General features: G+C 46.1%; 1 protein-coding gene across 1 annotated transcript; it reads left to right on the top strand.

The window, feature by feature from the left end:
• Positions 1-10,265: 10,265 nt before the first annotated feature.
• Positions 10,266-17,442, top strand: CDK20 (cyclin dependent kinase 20). The gene is given in 9 exon segments (XM_067744994.1): positions 10,266-10,736; positions 11,058-11,090; positions 11,093-11,212; positions 13,334-13,522; positions 13,772-13,893; positions 14,084-14,146; positions 14,882-15,005; positions 15,451-15,606; positions 17,093-17,442. Coding segments are annotated over 9 exon segments (1,080 nt in total). The 5' UTR covers positions 10,266-10,661; the 3' UTR covers positions 17,291-17,442.
• Positions 17,443-17,616: the final 174 nt, after the last annotated feature.

Here is a 17,616-nt window from a genome sequence, read left to right as displayed (position 1 = left end):
TATCCCCCACACTGGCAGGCGGACTCCCAACAACTGCACCACCAGGGAAGTCCCTAGATTTCCTTAGTTTTTACCTAAAGTGTTTTTTCTGTTTCTAGTATTCCGTCTAAGATACCAAGTTACATTTAGTCTCCTTAGGCTCCTCTTGGCTGAACTGTTTCTCAGACTTTCCTTGGTTTTGAAGACCTTGACAGTATTGAGGAGTGTTGCTCACCTATTTTGTAGAATGTACCCTATTTGGGATTTGCCTGATGTTTCCTCATGATTAGATGGAAGTTATAGGATTTGGGGAGGAAGACCACAGATGTAAAGTGCCATCTCTTCACGTATCAATGGTACATACTATCAACATGACTTATCCTTAGTGATGTTGACCTTAGCCTCCTGGCTGAGGTGGACTCCTGTCAAATTTCTTCACTGTATAGTCTGTTTATTCCCTTTCCATATTGTCCTCTTTGACAGTATGACACAATGTACAGCCCACAGTTAAAAAGTGGGGAGTTATACTGCACCTCCTGAGAGCAGAGTACCTATATAGGTTATTTGGAATTCTTCTGTAAAGGATACTTTCTATTATCCTTCCTTCCTTCCTTCCTTTCTTTCTTTCTTTTTTCTTTCTCATTTATTTATTAATATGGATTCATGGATATTTATTTTATTCTTTGGGTTATAACCCAATACTACATTATTTATTTTCTTGGTCAAATTGCTTCAGCTTTAGCCATTGGAAGCTCTTTTTGTTGGCTCATGTAGACCTTATTTATTTATTTAGAAGTTTCTTTTTTATTTTTTTGAAAGTCTGTCTTTAATATTTTATATATTTATTTTTCTTTTTTTAAAAAAATCTTTATTGGAGTATAATTGCTTTACTCCAATAATGATGTTAGTTTCTGCTTTATAACAAAGTGAATCAGCTGTACATATACCTATATCCCCATACATCCTCCCTCTTGCATCTCCCTCACACCCTCACCATCCAACCTCTCTAGGTGGTCACAAAGCACCAAGCTGATCTCCCTGTGCTATGTGGCTGCTTTCCACTAGCTATCTATTTTACATTTGGTAGTGTATATATGTCCATGTCACTCTCTCACTTCATCCTAGCTTACCCTTGCCCCTCCCCATGTCCTCAAGTCCATCCTCTACATCTGCGTCTTTACTCCTGTCGTGCCCCTAGGTTTTTCAGAACTTTTTTTTTTTTTTAGATTCTGTATATATATGTGTTAGCATACAGTATTTGTTTTTCTCTTTCTGACTTACTTCACTCTGTATGACAGACTCTAGGTCCATCCATCTCACTACAAATAACTCAATTTCATTTCTTTTTATGGCTGAGTAATATTCCATTGTATATATGTGCCACATCTTCTTTATCCATTCATCGGTCGATGGACACTTAGGTTGCTTCCATGTCCTGCTTACTGTAAATAGAGCTGCAATGAATATTGTGGTACATGACTCTTTTTGAATTATGGTTTTCTCAGGGTATATGTCCAGTAGGGGGATTGCTGGGTCATATGGTAGTTCTATTTTTAGTTTTTTAGGAACCTCTATACTGTTCTCCATAGTGGCTGTACCAATTTATATTCCCACCAACAGTGCAAGAGAGTTCCCTTTACTCTGCACCCTCTCCAGCATTTATGGTTTGTAGATTTTTGATGATGGCCATTCTGACCAGTGTGAGATGATACCTCACTGTAGTTTTGATTTGCATTTCCCTAATGGTTAGTGATGGTTGAGCATCTTTTCATGTGTTTATTGGAAATCTGTATATCGTCATTGGAGAAACGTCTATTTAGGTCTTCTGTCCATTTTTGGATTCGGGTGTTTGTTTTTTTGGTATTGAGCTGCATGAGCTGCTTGTAAATTTTGGAGATTAATCCTTTATCACTTGCTTCATTTGCAAATACTTTCTCCCATTCTGAGGGTTGTCTTTTCATCTGGTTTATGGTTTCCATTGCTGTGCCAAAGCTTTTAAGTTTCACTAGTTCCCATTTGTTTATTTTTGTTTTTATTTCCATTTCTCTAGGAGGTGGGTCAAAAAGGATCTTGCTGTGATTTATGTCGTAGAGTGTTCTGCCTGTGTTTTCCTCTAAGACTTTTATAGTGTCCAGTCTTACTTTTAGGTCTCGAATCCATTTTGAGTTTATTTTTTTGTATGGTGTTAGGGAGTGTTCTAATTTCATTCTTTTACATGTAGCTGTCCAGTTTTCCCAGCATCACTTATTGAAGAGGCTGTCTTTTCTACATTGTATACTCTTGCCTCCTTTATCAAAAATAAAGTGACCATATGCACTTGGGTTTATTTCTGGGCTTTCTATCCTGTTCCATTGATCTATATTTCTGTTTTTGTGCCAGTACCACACTGTCTTGATTACTGTAACTTTGTAGTATAGTCTGAAGTCCAAGAGCCTGATTCCTCCAGTTCAGATTTTCTTTTCTTTTTCTTGAATTTTTGAATTTTATTTAATTTATATTTTTATACAGTAGATTCTTATTAGTTATCCATTTTATACATATTAGTATATATATATATATATATATATATCAATTCCAATCTCCCAATTCATGACACCACCCCCACAACCCCTGCCGCTCTGCCCCTTGGTGGCCATACGTTTGTTCTGTACATCTGTGTCTCAATTTCTGCCCTGCAAACTGGTTCATCTGTACCATTTTTCTAGGTTCCACATATATGTGCTTATATATGATATTTGTTTTTCTCTTTCTGACTTACTTCACTCTATATGACAGTCTCTAGATCCATCCATGTCTCTACATATGACCCAATTTCGTTCCTTTTTATGGCAGAGTAATATTCCATTGTATATATGGACCACATCTTCTTTATCCATTTGTCTGTTGATGGCATTTAGGTTGCTTCCATGACCTGGCTATTGTAAATAGTGCTGCAATGAACATTGGGGTGCATGTGTCTTTTTGAATTATGGTTTTCTATGGGTATATGCTCAGTAGTGGGATTGCTGGGTCATATGGTAATTCTATGTTTAGTTTTTTAAGGAACCTCCATACTGTCCTCCATAGTGGCTGTATCAATTTACATTTCCACCAACAGCACAAGAGGGTTCCCTTTTCTCCACACCCTCTCCAGCATTTTTTGTTTGTAGATTTTCTGGTGATGCCCTTTCTAACTGGTGTGAGGTGACACCTCACTGTAGTTTTGATTTGCATTTCTCTAATAATTAGTGATGTTGAGCAGTTTTTCATATGCTTCTTGGCCATCTGTATATCTTCTTTGGAGAAATGTCTATTTAGGTCTTCTGCCCATTTTTGGATTGGGTAGCTTGTTTTTTTAATATTGAGCTGCATGAGCTGTTTATATATTTTGGAGATTAATCCTTTGTCAGTTAATTCATTGGCAAATGATGTGATCTATCCTGGAGAATGTTCCGTGCGCACTTGGGAAGAAAGTGTAATCTGCTGTTTTTGTATGGAATGTCCTGTAAATATCAATTAAACCTATCTGGTCTATTGTGTCATTAAAACTTGTGTTTCCTTATTAATTTTCTGTTTGGATGATCTGTCCATTGGTGTAAGTGAGGTGTTAAAGTCCCTCACTATTATTGTGTTACTGTTGATTTCATCTTCTATAGCTGTTAGCAGTTGCCTTCTGTATTGAGGTCCTCCTATGTTGGGTGCATATATATTTATAATTGTTATATCTTCTTCTTGGACTGATCCCTTGATCATTATGTAGTGTCCTTCCTTGTCTCTTGTAACATTCTTTATTTTAAAGTCCATTTTATCTGATATGAGTATTTCTACTCCAGCTTTCTTTTGATTTCCATTTGCATGGAATATCTTTTTCCATCCCCTCACTTTCAGTGTGTATGTGTCCCTAGGTCTGAAGTGGGTCTCTTGTAGACAGCATATATATGGGTCTTGTTTTTTCATCCATTCCGCAAGCCTGTGTCTTTTGGCTGGAGCATTTAATCCATTCACATTTAAGGTAATTATCGATATGTATATTCCTATTACCATTTTATTAATTGTTTTGGGTTTGTTTTTGCAGGTCCTTTTATTCTCTTCTGTTTCCCACTTAGAGAGTTCTTTTAACATTTCTTGTAGAGCTGGTTTGGTGGTTCTGAATTCTCTTAGCTTTTGCTTGTCTGTAAAGCTTTTCATTTCTCCATTGAATCTGAATGAGATCCTTGCTGGGTAGAGTAATCCCGGTTGTAGGTTCTTTCCTTTCATCACTTTAAATATGTCATGCCACTCCCTTCTGACTTGTAGAGTTTCTGCTGAGAAATCAGCTGTTAACCTTATGGGAATACCCTTGTATGTTATTTGTCATTCTTCCCTTGCTGCTTTCAATACTTTTTCTTTGTCTTTAATTTTTGCCAGTTTGATTACTATGCGTCTCGGCATGTTTCTCCTTGGGTTTATCCTGTATGGGACTCTCTGTGCTTCCTGGACGTGGGTGACTATTTCCTTTCCCATGTTAGGGAAGTTTTCGTCTATAATCTCTTCAAATATTTTCTCAGGTCTCTTCTCTCTCTCTTCTCCTTCTGCAACCCCTATAATGCGAATATTGTTGCATTTAATGTTGTCCCAGAGGCCTCTTAGGCTGTCTTCATTTCTTTTCATTCTTTATTCTTTATTCTGTTCCACAGCAGTGAATTCCACCATTCTGTCTTCCAGGTCACTCACCGTTTTTCTGCCTCAGTTTTTCTGCTATTGATTCCTTCTAGTGTATTTTTCATTTCAGTTACTGCATTGTTCATCTCTGTTTGTTTGTCCTTTAATTCTTCTAGGTCTTTGTTAAACATCTCTTGCATCTTCTCAATCTTTGCCTCCATTCTTTTTCCAAGGTCCTTGATCATCTTCACTGTCATTATTCTGAATTCTTTTTCTGGAAGGTTGCCTATTTCCACTTCATTTAGTTGTTTTCCTGGGGTTTTATCTTGTTCCTTCATCTGGTACATAGCCCTCTGACTTTTCATGTTGTCTACCTTTCTGTGAATGTGGTTTTTGTTCCACAGGCTGCAGGATTGTAGTTTTTCTTCCTTCTGCTGTCTGCCGCTGGTGGATGAGATTATCTATGAGGTTTGTGCAAGTTTCCTGATGGGAGGGGCTGGTCCAGCTCCGTTTTTCTGTCTCAAGATTACTTTGGCTATTCAGGATCTTTTGTGTTTACATACAAATTGTGAATTTTTTTGTTCTAGTTCTGTGAAAAATGCCATTGGTAGTTTGACATGGATTGCATTGAATGTGTAGATTGTTTTGGGTAGTATAGTCATTTTCACAATGTTGATTCTTCTAATCCAAGGACATGGTATATCTCTCCCTCTGTTTGTATCATCTTTAATTTCTTTCATCAGTGTCTTATAGTTTTCTGCATACAGGTGTTTTGTCTCCTTAGGTAGGTTTATTCCTAGGTATTTTATTCTTTTTGTTGCAATGGTAAATGGGAGTGTTTCCTTAATTTCTCTTTCAGTGTTTTCATCATTAGCGTATAGGAATGCAAGAAATCTCTGCATTAATTTTGTATCCTGATTTTTTAGCAGTTTCTTGCTTTCTGTTTTAAATATTGTTTGTTTTAAATGTTATCTGAATACACTGAGAACTACTTCAAACAACGCTATAATTTATTTTTGTTTTTCAGTATCAAGCAATTTTTAAAACCTCAGTGGAGAATAATCTAGTATCCTCACCAAATATTAACCCTTTCTATTCTTCTTTTTCACTCTTGACATTCCCTGCTTCCTTCTGTTATCATTCCCCTTCTGTCTCAAGAACTTCCTTTAGCAATTTTCAAATTAAGTCTGCTGGCAACAAATTCACTCAGTTTTCCTTCATCTGAGAGTGTCTTCATTTCACTTTCATTTCTGTAGGATATTCTCCCTGGATATAGAATTCTGTTCACAGCTCCTTTCTCTTAGCACTTGAAAAATGTTGTGCTATTTCCTTCTGGCCTCCATGGCTTCTAATGAGAAATCACAGGAATTAGAGACATTCTGCTCCAGGAGGCAATGTGTCATCTCTCTATGGATGCATTCAGGAAGGTTTTTTTTTGGTTTGGGTTTTTTTTTTTGCTTTTTTTCCCTTTAGTTTTCAGTAATTTGATTATGCTGTTTCTGGGCATTATGATCTTTGGGGGCTTATTCTTACTCAGCTTCTTGAATCTGTAGGTTATGCCTTTCCCCAAATTTGTGAAGCTTCCAGTCATTATTTATTCAAATATTATTTTTCAGCCTTGCCCTTTTCCTCCTCTCCTAAATGTTAGATCTACTGTTATTTTCCTACCAGCCCTTCATATTCTATTTTTAATTTTTTTATTTAAATAGTTTTAATTGTGGAAAAGAACACATATAAAATTTACCATTTGAACTATTTCTAAGTGTACAGTTCAACAGTGTTAAGTATATTTACAGTATTGTGCAACCAATATCCAGAAGTTTTCATCTTGTAAAACTGAAACTCTGTACTCATTAAAAAACAGCACCTCATTTCGTCCTCCCTCCAGGCCCCAGCAACCATCAATCTAATTTCTGTTGATATAAATTTGACTTCTCTACATATTTCATATAAGTGGAATCATACAGTATTTTTCTTTTTGTGACCTGCTTATTTCACTTAGCATAATGTCCTCAAGGTTCATTCACGTTGTAGAATGTGTCAGAATTTTCTTCCTTTTTAAGAATGAACAGTATTCCATTGCATGTATATACTGCATTTTGTTTATTCATTTCTCTGTCTATGGACACTTGGGTTGCTTCCTCCTCTTGCCTATTGTGAACAGTGTTACTATGAAAATGGGTGTGCAAATACCTCTTCAAGATCCTGCTATTAATTCTTTTGATATATACCCAGAAGTGGAATTACTGGATCAAAGAGTAATTCTATTTTTAATTTGTGAGTAACTGCTATATTTTTTTCCATAGCAGAAGCACCATTTTACATTATTTTGTGTCAAGTTTCTTTGCTGAACATTGTGTTTGGGATTCATCCATGTTGTTGCTAGTAGTTATGCTTTGTTTATTCTCATTACCGTGTAGCACTCCATTAGGTAAAAATCCCACAATTTATTTATTTATTCTACTATAGACTTTGGGGTTGTTTCCAGGTTTGAACTATTAAAAAGAGTGCTGCTATGAATATTCTTTTGTGTTTCTGGTGAATATATATATATATATATATATATATATTTACACATTTCTGCCAAGTTAAATTCCTAGGAGTGGAATGATTCTGGTGATTATAGTAATATTGTATTATGGTTTTGATTTGAAATTTCCTGATGACTAGTGGAGTTAGCACAGACCTTTTCAAATGGTTATGGACCATTTGGGTGTCACCTTTTGTGAAGTGTCTATCACAGGTTTTGCCAATTTTTCTGAAGGTTTGCTTCTTCTTTATGATTTTGTAAGAGTTCTTTATAAGTTCTGGATATGAGTGCTTTGTCAGATACATGTGTTACAATACCACGTCCCTTTTTGTGGCTTTGCTTTTCACTCTCTAAATGGTTTCTTTTGATGAACAGATGTTCTTACTAATGATGAAGTCCGACTTCTAATTTTTATTTCCCTTTTAGTATTTTCTGTAACCTCATTTAGAAAATCCTTACCTAACCCAAAGTCATTAAGATATCATGTTTTCTTCTAAGAGCTTCATTGTTTACCTTTTATATTTAGGTATGCAGTCCATCTGGAATCAATTTTCGTTTATGATTTGAGATTTGGGTCAATAGACATTTCTTCCTCATATGACTTTTCAAATGACCCGTACTATTTTTTGAAGACCATCCTTTTGAATTCCACCACTGTGTCTACCCTCACCATTTATAATAGCTGTAAAGCATGTCATTCTAAGTTACTCTCATAACTTATTCAGCCACTCTTCCATGGGATATTTGGGTTATTGTCTGGCCTCTGCCATCATCAAACAGGGTGAACATCTTTGTATGGACATTAAGGCCTTCTTCTGAAGTTGTTAGAACAAAGTAGAATTTCTGAGCCTGAAAATTCTTACATATTTTAAGAATTAGTAAATTATACAGTTCACATCTCAAAGAATATGAAGAGCCCCAGTGAAACATCTGTCTCCTACCCTGTCCGCAACCCTCCCAGTCCCTTCAACAAGTAAGCACAGTCATGAAATCTTGAGTATTTTCCAGATATCCTGCAATGCACAAAAATTCATTCTTTATATTCTTTTCTTCTTTTCTTTTTATGCGGCTAGTGGTACTCTATATGCTCTGTTGTTCATCTTGCTTTTCTAAATTAACAAAACATCTTAGAAATCTTCCTATTACTGTAATAAAAAAAGCATCCTTATTCATTTTTAAGGTAGTGAGCATAATTTTCCATTTGATGGGTGTATCAGAATTTAGACAGTCTCCTATTGATTGGCATCTATGGTGTTTCTAATCTTTTGCTATTCAAACTATGCTTCAATGAGTAACTTTGAACATATCATTTCGCTGTGCGCAATATATCTGTTGGAGGTACTTCTAGAAGAGACCTTGCTGGGTCCAAGGGGATATGCAGTTGTAATTTGATGAGCATTGCCAACGCTTCAGAAATATATGAAAGCTCCTGTTTTCCCACAGCATGGCCAATGTGAGGCAGGAGATAGATGGGCTCCAGGCTAGACATTTACAGCTGGCCTCCTGTTTGCCCTTCCTGGGGTGAGAAGAAGATGTGCTCCAGGCCGGGCATTCATAACCAGCCCCCTGTTTACATTTCCTGAAGCAAGAGATAAATGGGCTCCAGGACTACATATTTATGACTGGACTCCTGTCTATATTTCGAGATCTGCACCGCAGTATAAAAACCAGCAACAGAAATAGGGTAAATAACCGGACACTGGACATTTTTATTGCAGGGACAGAGTGGGACTAAACCCTGTTAAAAGATCAAGGGGTCATACATTTCCCACCCTTGGGGCACATGTGCAGAAAGTCTCGTTGGGGGTCAAAAGGGAGGGGGCACCACCCCATAATATGTGATGCTAAGGCCATCCCACAGGCCTCTGGGCTGAAATCCATCTTAGAAAAAAGTTGCGCATGCATGTTGGGGAGGGTCCTAGGGCAGGTCAGGTGTGGAAAAAGAAACCAGATAATTGGCCAAAGGTACACAAAGACCCAGAAGAACTGCCTTATATAAATGACTTAACCTCCTCTTTACTGTGCTCCTCCTCATTAGGGAGGACGCCCACACCATTTGTGCCCAGGTGTGCATTTCTGCCTTGCTCCTGTCTTAACTAAACAAACTGTTTCTCTGTGTGCTCTCCCACTTGTTGTTGTTGTGCTGTGTCTCTAATAATAAACTTTGTACCTGTTTTTACAGTTTTGCCTCCATGAGAAATGCATTTTTCACAGGGGGCAAGAGCCAAGGGGTGTGGTTGCTAGGATTCCTGGTTTTCATCCAGGCTACCCAGGTTCAATTCCTGGGCAGGGAATTAAGATCTTGCTTCACGCCACCACTCACTGCTGCCTCTTCAAGATTAAATGGACTGTTAGATCTGAGATCTTTAGCTATCCCAAAGATGGAAAATTGTAGATTATTTTCCATTTATCTCATTGTGTATGAGATTGAGCACCTTTTCAGAAGTTTAAAAAGCTAACTGTGGGTTTCCCTGGTGGCGCAGTGGTTGAGAGTCCGCCTGCCGATGCAGGGGACACGGGTTCGTGCTCCAGTCTGGGAAGATCCCACATGCCACGGAGCGGCTGGGCCTGTGAGCCATGGTCGCTGAGCCTGCGCGTCCGGAGCCTGTGCTCTGCAATGGGAGAGGCCACAACAGTGAGAGGCCCGCGTACCGCAAAAAAAAAAAAAAAAAAACTAATTGTGTTTTTTGTCAACATCCTTTCATGGCATGAACTTCTTAAAAATCACTCAGGCTGCAAATTCCTCCAAATGTTTCCTCATGAGAAGCCCTTAGACATGGACTTTCCGGGTCAGAGTTTGTACTTTTTAAACGTTGTCTTTACATGTTGCCAACTGATGCTCCCTCCACAATGCAGATCCGAACCCGTCTCTCTTCAATCATTGGCTTTGGGGTCATAGGTGGAAATGGCACCTGTAGGTTCTCACAGGTAGAAACTTGCACCTCTACGTATGGGGGCGAGGGTACCCTGGCCTGCCCGAGGAGCCGACCCCGCCCCGTCACCTTTCGGCCACGCCCTCGGCGCCGTGGTCCCGCCCTCGGCTGTGCGGCCCCGCCCCGTGCCCCCGCTCGCCCAGCTGATTGCCCCGCCCATCTCGCTGAGTCCCCCGCCTCCACCCCGGAGAGCGGCTCCACCCTCCCGCCTAGGTAGCCCGCTCCCAAGGCTGTTCCGCCTTGCTCCCAGGCTGCATGCCCCCGCCCCTCTGCGTAACCTGGCGTCACTCGTCACGTGACGTCCGGCAGTGCTGCGAGGGGTAGGCGGTGGGTGTCGCTCCCGCTGCCACGGTCTGCGCAGGGATGATTTCCGCCGAATGAAGCTCACTGAGGCGTGATGGCGAGGGCCTAGGGGAAGGCGCAGACAGGCCCGGACGCCGCCTGTAGCTGCCCTCGGCCTCCCGGCCTCTGCGCGCTTTCCTGCGCCGTTGCTAGGCAGCCGCCTCTGGGCGCGGGAGGCAGGGCGGGCTAATGCGGAAAGGTACGGGTGCCGGGGAGGGGCTGTGATTGCGGAGGGTCCGGGTGTCTGGCAGAGGGCTATGGAGCAGTACTGCATCCTGGGCCGCATTGGGGAGGGCGCGCACGGCATCGTCTTCAAGGCCAAGCACGTGGAGGTGAGCACCCAGCCCTTCCTCCTTCGGTTCCATTGAGATCTACCTGTTTTCCCGACCCACGCTTGGGCTCCTGCCTCCCCGCAGCTTTTCGTGGCGTGCTCCCCCCTCTTTTGCTCTCTTGAGTGGAGGGCGTACAGGTTGCGGCCAGCTACCAGCGGTGCTTTCTTCCGGAGAGTGCCTCCTAGGAGCGTGGCGTGGATGTCTCTGAGCTGTTTGCTCAGCGCTGCGCCTGCTAGCCCTGATTTCCCTCCAGCACGGGGTGGGGGGCGCGTCCCACCCCCACGAGGGCCTCAGGCCTCAGCGTCGCATCCCCTTTTCCAGCCGGGGATGGGGCTGCAGTGTCTGCGTCCTGTCCCAAACAGACTGGAGAGATCGTTGCCCTCAAGAAGGTGGCCCTGCGGCGGCTGGAGGATGGCATCCCCAGCCAGGCCCTGCGGGAGATCAAGGCCTTGCAGGAGATCGAGGACAGTCAGTATGTGAGTGGGGCTGGTGTTCTGAGGTGCTGGTTCCCGCCCTCCTCCATTCACTCCCACTCTGAGGTCCTGCAGTCACTCTGTTCACTCATTTGCTTCCTCACCCCTCACTCACTCCCTTTCTTCTCCACTTGTTGTTCACCCTTATTCACCCAATTACTTCACTCATTCATTCCCTCTCGTTCACTCACTTATTTCTTCGCGTACTCCTTCGCTCATTCACTAACTTATCCTTTTTTTTCTCAAAACACTTAGTGATTTCTGAAGATAATAATTGCCACCTATTGAGCTCCTGTTATGTTCTGCATGCCAGGTTAACTGCTTTATGTATATTGTCCTTCTGAGTTTTGTCCTCTGCTCCGCAAGGCACATTCAGGCTCTCCCTATCTCAGGCCAGGGGAGGAGGCACAGCCACCAGCTTATGGGTGCTCAACTTGTTCCACTTGTCTGTGGAGGCTTTGGCCCAGGTCTGATCGCAGAATCAGGACGGTTTAACATTGGAGCCTCCCATAGACTCTACCCTCTACTGGCCACTGGCAACACAGAAACCAGCCCCTACCCTGCTCTTGAGAACTGAAGTGTGGTAGGGGAGATGGACAAAGGCTACAGCGCCCATCTGGCGTGGTTTGTGCTGTGACAGGCCTGGGAGGGGCTGTGGGCACACGAGGAGAGACACCTCACACACCCAGTTTCATTCTCTTTGTGGTATTCTTTCTTGTCCATGTCCTGAGTAGAGGATGTGCTTAACTTCCTGGGGAGTGACAAGGGTAGGTCCACCCACCTAAGGGTGGGTGATACTCTGACTTGTTTCTTATTCTCTGGAGATGTCCTTGATATATTGGGTAACACAAGCATGTTATAAAACTGCATGTGTCATCTTGGTTTTGTATGAAAATATTTTGTATATATATATGAATACATGTTTGTGTGTGCCATGTCTCTTGTAAAGTCTGGTGGAATAGACTCCTAAGGTTGACTATAGGTGATAGGGTTTTTCTTTTGCTGTTTTTTTCATTATAATTTTGGGTATTATCTGAATGTATTTGTTTGTCCCAATCTGTAAAATGAGTGTCTACTACCCTCAACATCAGAAAAACAGCAATATGGCCATTCTTGTTTTTTGAGGAAAGTAAAAGGGCTTTGCTGACAGCTTGTGTGTGGGAGAGGTGGAGGGCCCATAGGAAGCTGGTGATACGGTCCCATTTCCTGTGCATCAGCAGTCCTGAAGAGTCTATCTTTAAAACACTCCAGATCTTACCCTGGCCCAGGCCATCCTCACCTCTCATCAGAACAACTACAGCAGGCTCCCCTGCCCCCCCGCCCCCCCGCCACTGCCTCCACTCCACAGTCAAAAAATGTACATAAAATCATCCACTCCCTGGCTTGAAAAGCTCCAGAGGCTTCTCTTCACTCTGAAAGAACTGTCACCATCTGCTTCCACCCGACTCCAGCCTCTTTTTTCATTCATTCACAACTTCTTAAGTGTCTCTCCCATGATAAGCACTGTCTAGGCTCCAGGAGTGCAGAACAGAGGAGCCTCCTTCCTGTTCTTGCCTCTGGGCCTTGTGTTTGCTGTCCCCTGGCCCAGAGCTCCTTCCCAGATGCCTTCTCTTCTTTCTTCATCAGAATCTTCATCAAAATACCCTATATGTTTGTTGTTTGGTCATTTGTCAGTCATTTGTCCCCTGAACTCCTTAAAGTCCTTCAGGACCCACCAGCCCTTGCTCCTGTTCACTACTGTGCAGCCTGCCCTTGTGACCTTGTGGGCCCTCAGGAAGTATATATGACATGTCTCCTGCTCTCCCACTGCGGGGAGTTGTGATCACCTGTGTGTGTGTGTTTCCAGGTGATTTTCCAGTTCGTGGGCTGGGTGGGGGACCAGACACTGCCCTAAGTCGCCTTTCTTAGACCTCCTTTTCCCTGAGTGTTTACTGGAGCATTAGAGTAGGGACTTGCCTTCTCCTGGGAGAGGGAAGCAAGAGATCACCAAGCTCCCTGATTCTGAGCTCAGATCTTATGCCACCATCTCTGCCTGCCTGGTCCTCTGTTGGTGCAAGGGCTGAGGGTCCCAGAGAGAGTCTGAGCCATGTGAGGCTGGTGGCTGATGGGATGCCCCGCTTGCAGGTGGTACAGCTGAAGGCCGTGTTCCCGCATGGCGCAGGCTTCGTGCTGGCCTTCGAGTTCATGCTGTCAGATCTGGCTGAGGTGGTGCGCCACGCCCAGAGGCCGCTGGCCCAGGCGCAGGTCAAGAGCTACCTGCAGATGCTGCTCAAGGGGGTCGCCTTCTGCCATGCCAACAACATTGTGCATCGAGTCAGTTCCAGCATGGGCTGGGGTGGGACCTGGGGTGGTGGTGGCTGGGCTGTGGGTAGGCCAGCCCTTGATGAAGGGCATGGTTAGAAAAGGGACAGAGGGGGCAGGGCCTATGGGTACGAGGCCAGGGCTGGGGCCCTGGAGGAGGTCTGGTCTTGCGCTGACCTGGGTGCCCAGCCTGCCAAGCCCTCCTAACCCGAGGTCCTGTGGGGGCTCTGGAGGAACTGATGCCTCTTTTGGTGCTCTCAGGACCTGAAACCAGCCAACCTGCTTATCAGTGCCTCGGGCCAGCTCAAGATAGCGGACTTTGGCCTTGCCCGGGTCTTTTCCCCAGATGGCAGCCGTCTCTACACGCACCAGGTGGCCACCAGGTAGGGAGGACCAGTTCCCAAGCAGGACCTAGCAATAGACAGGCCCCAACCCTCCTGCTAGGAAGAGGTGCTTCTGGACCTTCTGTCCAAACAGTACTCTTGGGGCTGGTGTGGGGGCCAGGATGACCTTCCGAGGCAGCTTCCTGACAGACCGGTGACCTGGATGTGACCACCTGCCCTCCTCTCACAGGTGGTACCGAGCCCCTGAGCTCCTGTATGGTGCCCGCCAGTATGATCAGGGTGTCGACCTGTGGTGAGACTCCTATGGGCTGGGCAAGGGGAAATGTGGGTTGTTGGGTCACCTTTTCCTCCTGGGCATTGAGGTCTCTAAGCCATTTGGGGGTTTTCCTGCCATGAGCTCTAGGTTGCCATGGAGGTGTCTCCCCTGGTTAGAGTATCTCTGAGGAGTTTGGGATCAGTGTTCTTCCCCATGACAGTTTTGAGCTGGGAGGGGTCAAGTGGGATCAGAGTGGTTGTCCCAGTAGGAAGCTTCTGGGCTGAGGTCGGGGAGGTGGTCTGAGGCATGGGGCATCTAAGCTGCTATGCACGGGGTGATATCCCAGGTTGCAATATTCCTGAGCTATCTAGAGGCCTGGGTCCCTGGATATGAAGGCCCTGAACCTTTATTTGGGGTAGGATGGTTTGTGTATGCCTAAGAGTTTGAGATTTGGGGGCCGTTTTGGAGTCTGCCCCAGAATGGGAGGAGGTGGCAGTGTGTCCCAGAATGTGAGGCTCTGAGAAGTCTTAGAACTGTTGAGGGGTTGATGTGTGTTCCAGAGTTGAGGCCTGAGAGCTGTTTAGAGAGGGGGATATGCTCTGTGTTCTAGGCTTGAAGTCTTTGACTGTTTGGGGATCTGTATCCTTAGCTATGAAGCCTGAAGTCTACTTTGTGGGTATCTTGACCGCAGTGTGAGGTGTGGGTGCTGGTGTGGGGAGATCTGTTTCCATGGTATGAGATCTCTGAGTTGTTTGGGTTCTGTATCTGCAGGGCTGTGGGCTGCATCCTGGGGGAGCTGTTGAACGGGTCCCCCCTTTTCCCAGGGGAGAATGACATTGAACAGCTTTGCTGTGTGCTTCGAATCTTGGGCACTCCCAGTCCTCAAGTCTGGCCGGTTTGCAGGGGCCTACAGTGGGGAGGGGTGGGGGCGGGTGGCTTCTATTACCCCAATAGCTAGTGACTCCCCTGACCCGCACCTTCTCTCTCGTGGTCCCATGCCTCCTTGACTTCCCGGACCTCGGTCCTGGCTCAGCGTGGGATCTCCTCCACCCCTGCCCTGCTGGAGGTGGGAGGGCCAGGGCCCAAGCCCTATCCCTTCTCACCCGTCCCCAGCACACACACATCCAGACCGAGCTGGGCATGGAGTAGGCGCCTGAGATGTGGAGGAAGGACTGAAGGACTGAGTGAGCACGTGATGTCATGAGTGACATGTGAGCAGGGGTGCGTGGATGGGGGAGTGATGAGTGAATGGGAGCAGGTAGGTGACAGGGAGCAAGAACTGACACCTAAGGGGGCTGGCGGTGTGGGTGCCGGCCCTGATGGACCCCCTTCTCCTCCAGGAGATCAAGGACCTGCCTGACTACAACAAGATCTCCTTCAAGGAGCAGGCTCCCGTGCCCCTGGAGGAGGTGCTGCCCGATGCCTCTCCCCAGGCCTTGGACCTGCTGGGGCATTTCCTCCTCTACCCTCCACGCCAGCGCATTGCAGCCTCCCAGGTAGGGTGACACCCATTGCCCTGACCCTCCTCGTCTGTGCCCTTTTGACCCAGCAGGTTGAGATTCTCAGAACATGTGATGGGCTGGGACCAGAACCCCTGGAGCCAGGGGTAGGAGGGTGCAGGGCAGGTGTGCCTCTCCTGAGTGGATCCTAGAGGGGACCCTAGAGGGCAGGTGGCCAGGGGTGGCCCATTAGAAGGGCATGCACACCTCGCAGAAGAGCGAGTCTCGGGTTATTGGTGACTCGCTTCTTCATCCCTTCATTCCTTCAACAAGAATTTACTAGCAGCTGCACATGCTGAGCATTGTCCTGGACCCTGATCCAGAGTGAACAGACATGACTTGTGCCTGTGGGGTCTCCACCCTGTGGTGAGGCAGGGCTGTCAGTCTGTGGGAGCCGAGGGGAGGGTTGTTGGGACTGACTTTGGGGTCATGCAAGGCTTCCTGGAGAAGGGCAAGTTTAAGCATGGGGAGCTGTTTTCCCAAGAGAAATGATGAGCAGAAGCCTGGAGAGGAGGACCCAGGAGGGGTGGGTTGTGGCTGGAAGGCAGGGGAGGAGGGGAGGACCATGGGCTGATGGCTGATGGTGTGAGGGCCTCTGTCGGGTGTACCTGGCCATCTGGCCTCATGACAGCCTCCCCTCCCTGCCCTCGGCACTAGCAGCGTGTGTTTACACATGGCCCTGGCGAGTTCCCATGTCAGCAGCACCTTCAGAGTGTACTGAGGCCAACTGACCACCTCTCAGCCCCCTGCTGCTGCCCCCAGTCTAAGCACCACCACCCCCACATCGCCTCCCAGAATCTGCTTCTCCTGCCCATTTAGTCTCTCCTCCACGTGGCAGAGAGAGGGACCTTGTCCAGGTAGGCTGTCGTATCCTCACCTGCAGGGCCCTCCTGGGGCTCCCTCAGAGGAGAAGCCAGGTCCTAGTGGCCCACAGGCATCACACATTTGGGGCCATCACCTCTGTGACTCTGCCAGCTCCCATTCCCCTTGCTCATTCCCCTCGGGCCCCAGGGCTCCTTCATGTTCTGGGGGTCTGTGCATTTCTGTCCCTAGGCCTCACTCATTCACCTTTCAGGTCTCTGCTTGAACGCCACCTCCCAAGGGCCTCCCCTCACCATTCTTCAGGCCTGCAGCCCCTCCAGTATTCCTCATCCCCCCCTCATACTTTTCTCTTTCCCACAGCACTAATCATTTGATGCACTGTTTGTCTTACTTCTTTATCGTGTTTATTACCCCCACCCCTCACTTTGTGGAAAACTTGAAGGCAGAGCTCTTTGTTCTGTTTACCGCTGCATCTCCTGTGTCTGGAGCAGTGCTCAAACAGTGAGCACTCAGAGGTGTTGGAGTCACCTGAACGATGAGCAGATGAAGGAAAAATACTCTTCAGGGCAATATTCACATCTCCTCCTCGGCGGGAAGTGGCTGAAGCTGGGACGGGGAGGTGACCAGTTTCCTTTTGCTGCCCCTTGCTTGCTACCCTCAGGCCCTCCTGCACCAGTACTTCTTCACAGCTCCCCTGCCTGCCCACCCCTCGGAGCTGCCGATTCCTCAGCGCCCAGGGGGACCTGCCCTCAAGGCCCCCCCAGGACCCCCCCACATCCATGACTTCCACGTGGACCGGCCTCTCGAGGAGTCGCTGTTGAACCCAGAGCTGATTCGGCCCTTCATCCTGGAGGGCTGAGACGTTGGGCCAGGCCCCACCGGCGTGTCCCCCCCTTCCCTCCCCAGGACAAGCCAGGCCTCTTGTTCTTCTGCTCTGGCCTGATTCGACCACAGTGGTCCTGCTCCTGGCCAGGCCATCCAGCCTCAGCAGAGGGGACCCTCGGCCTGTGCTGTCGGCCTCCCATCTGTGTGCTGGTAACAGATCCATCAGAAGGAGGCAGTGAGTTCCGCTGTCATGCCTGCCATGGGGCTGGTTCTCTAGTTGCTGCCTTCCTGGTCAGGGTCAGTCCTGGTAGAGCCATTTGGGGGAGCGCTGAGTTTAGGATGTCCTCATGTCGGAAATCC

Source organism: Pseudorca crassidens, chromosome 7 (assembly GCF_039906515.1).
Source record: "Pseudorca crassidens isolate mPseCra1 chromosome 7, mPseCra1.hap1, whole genome shotgun sequence".
Taxonomy (NCBI): domain Eukaryota; kingdom Metazoa; phylum Chordata; class Mammalia; order Artiodactyla; family Delphinidae; genus Pseudorca; species Pseudorca crassidens.
This window is presented reverse-complemented; position numbering and strand designations above follow the sequence as displayed.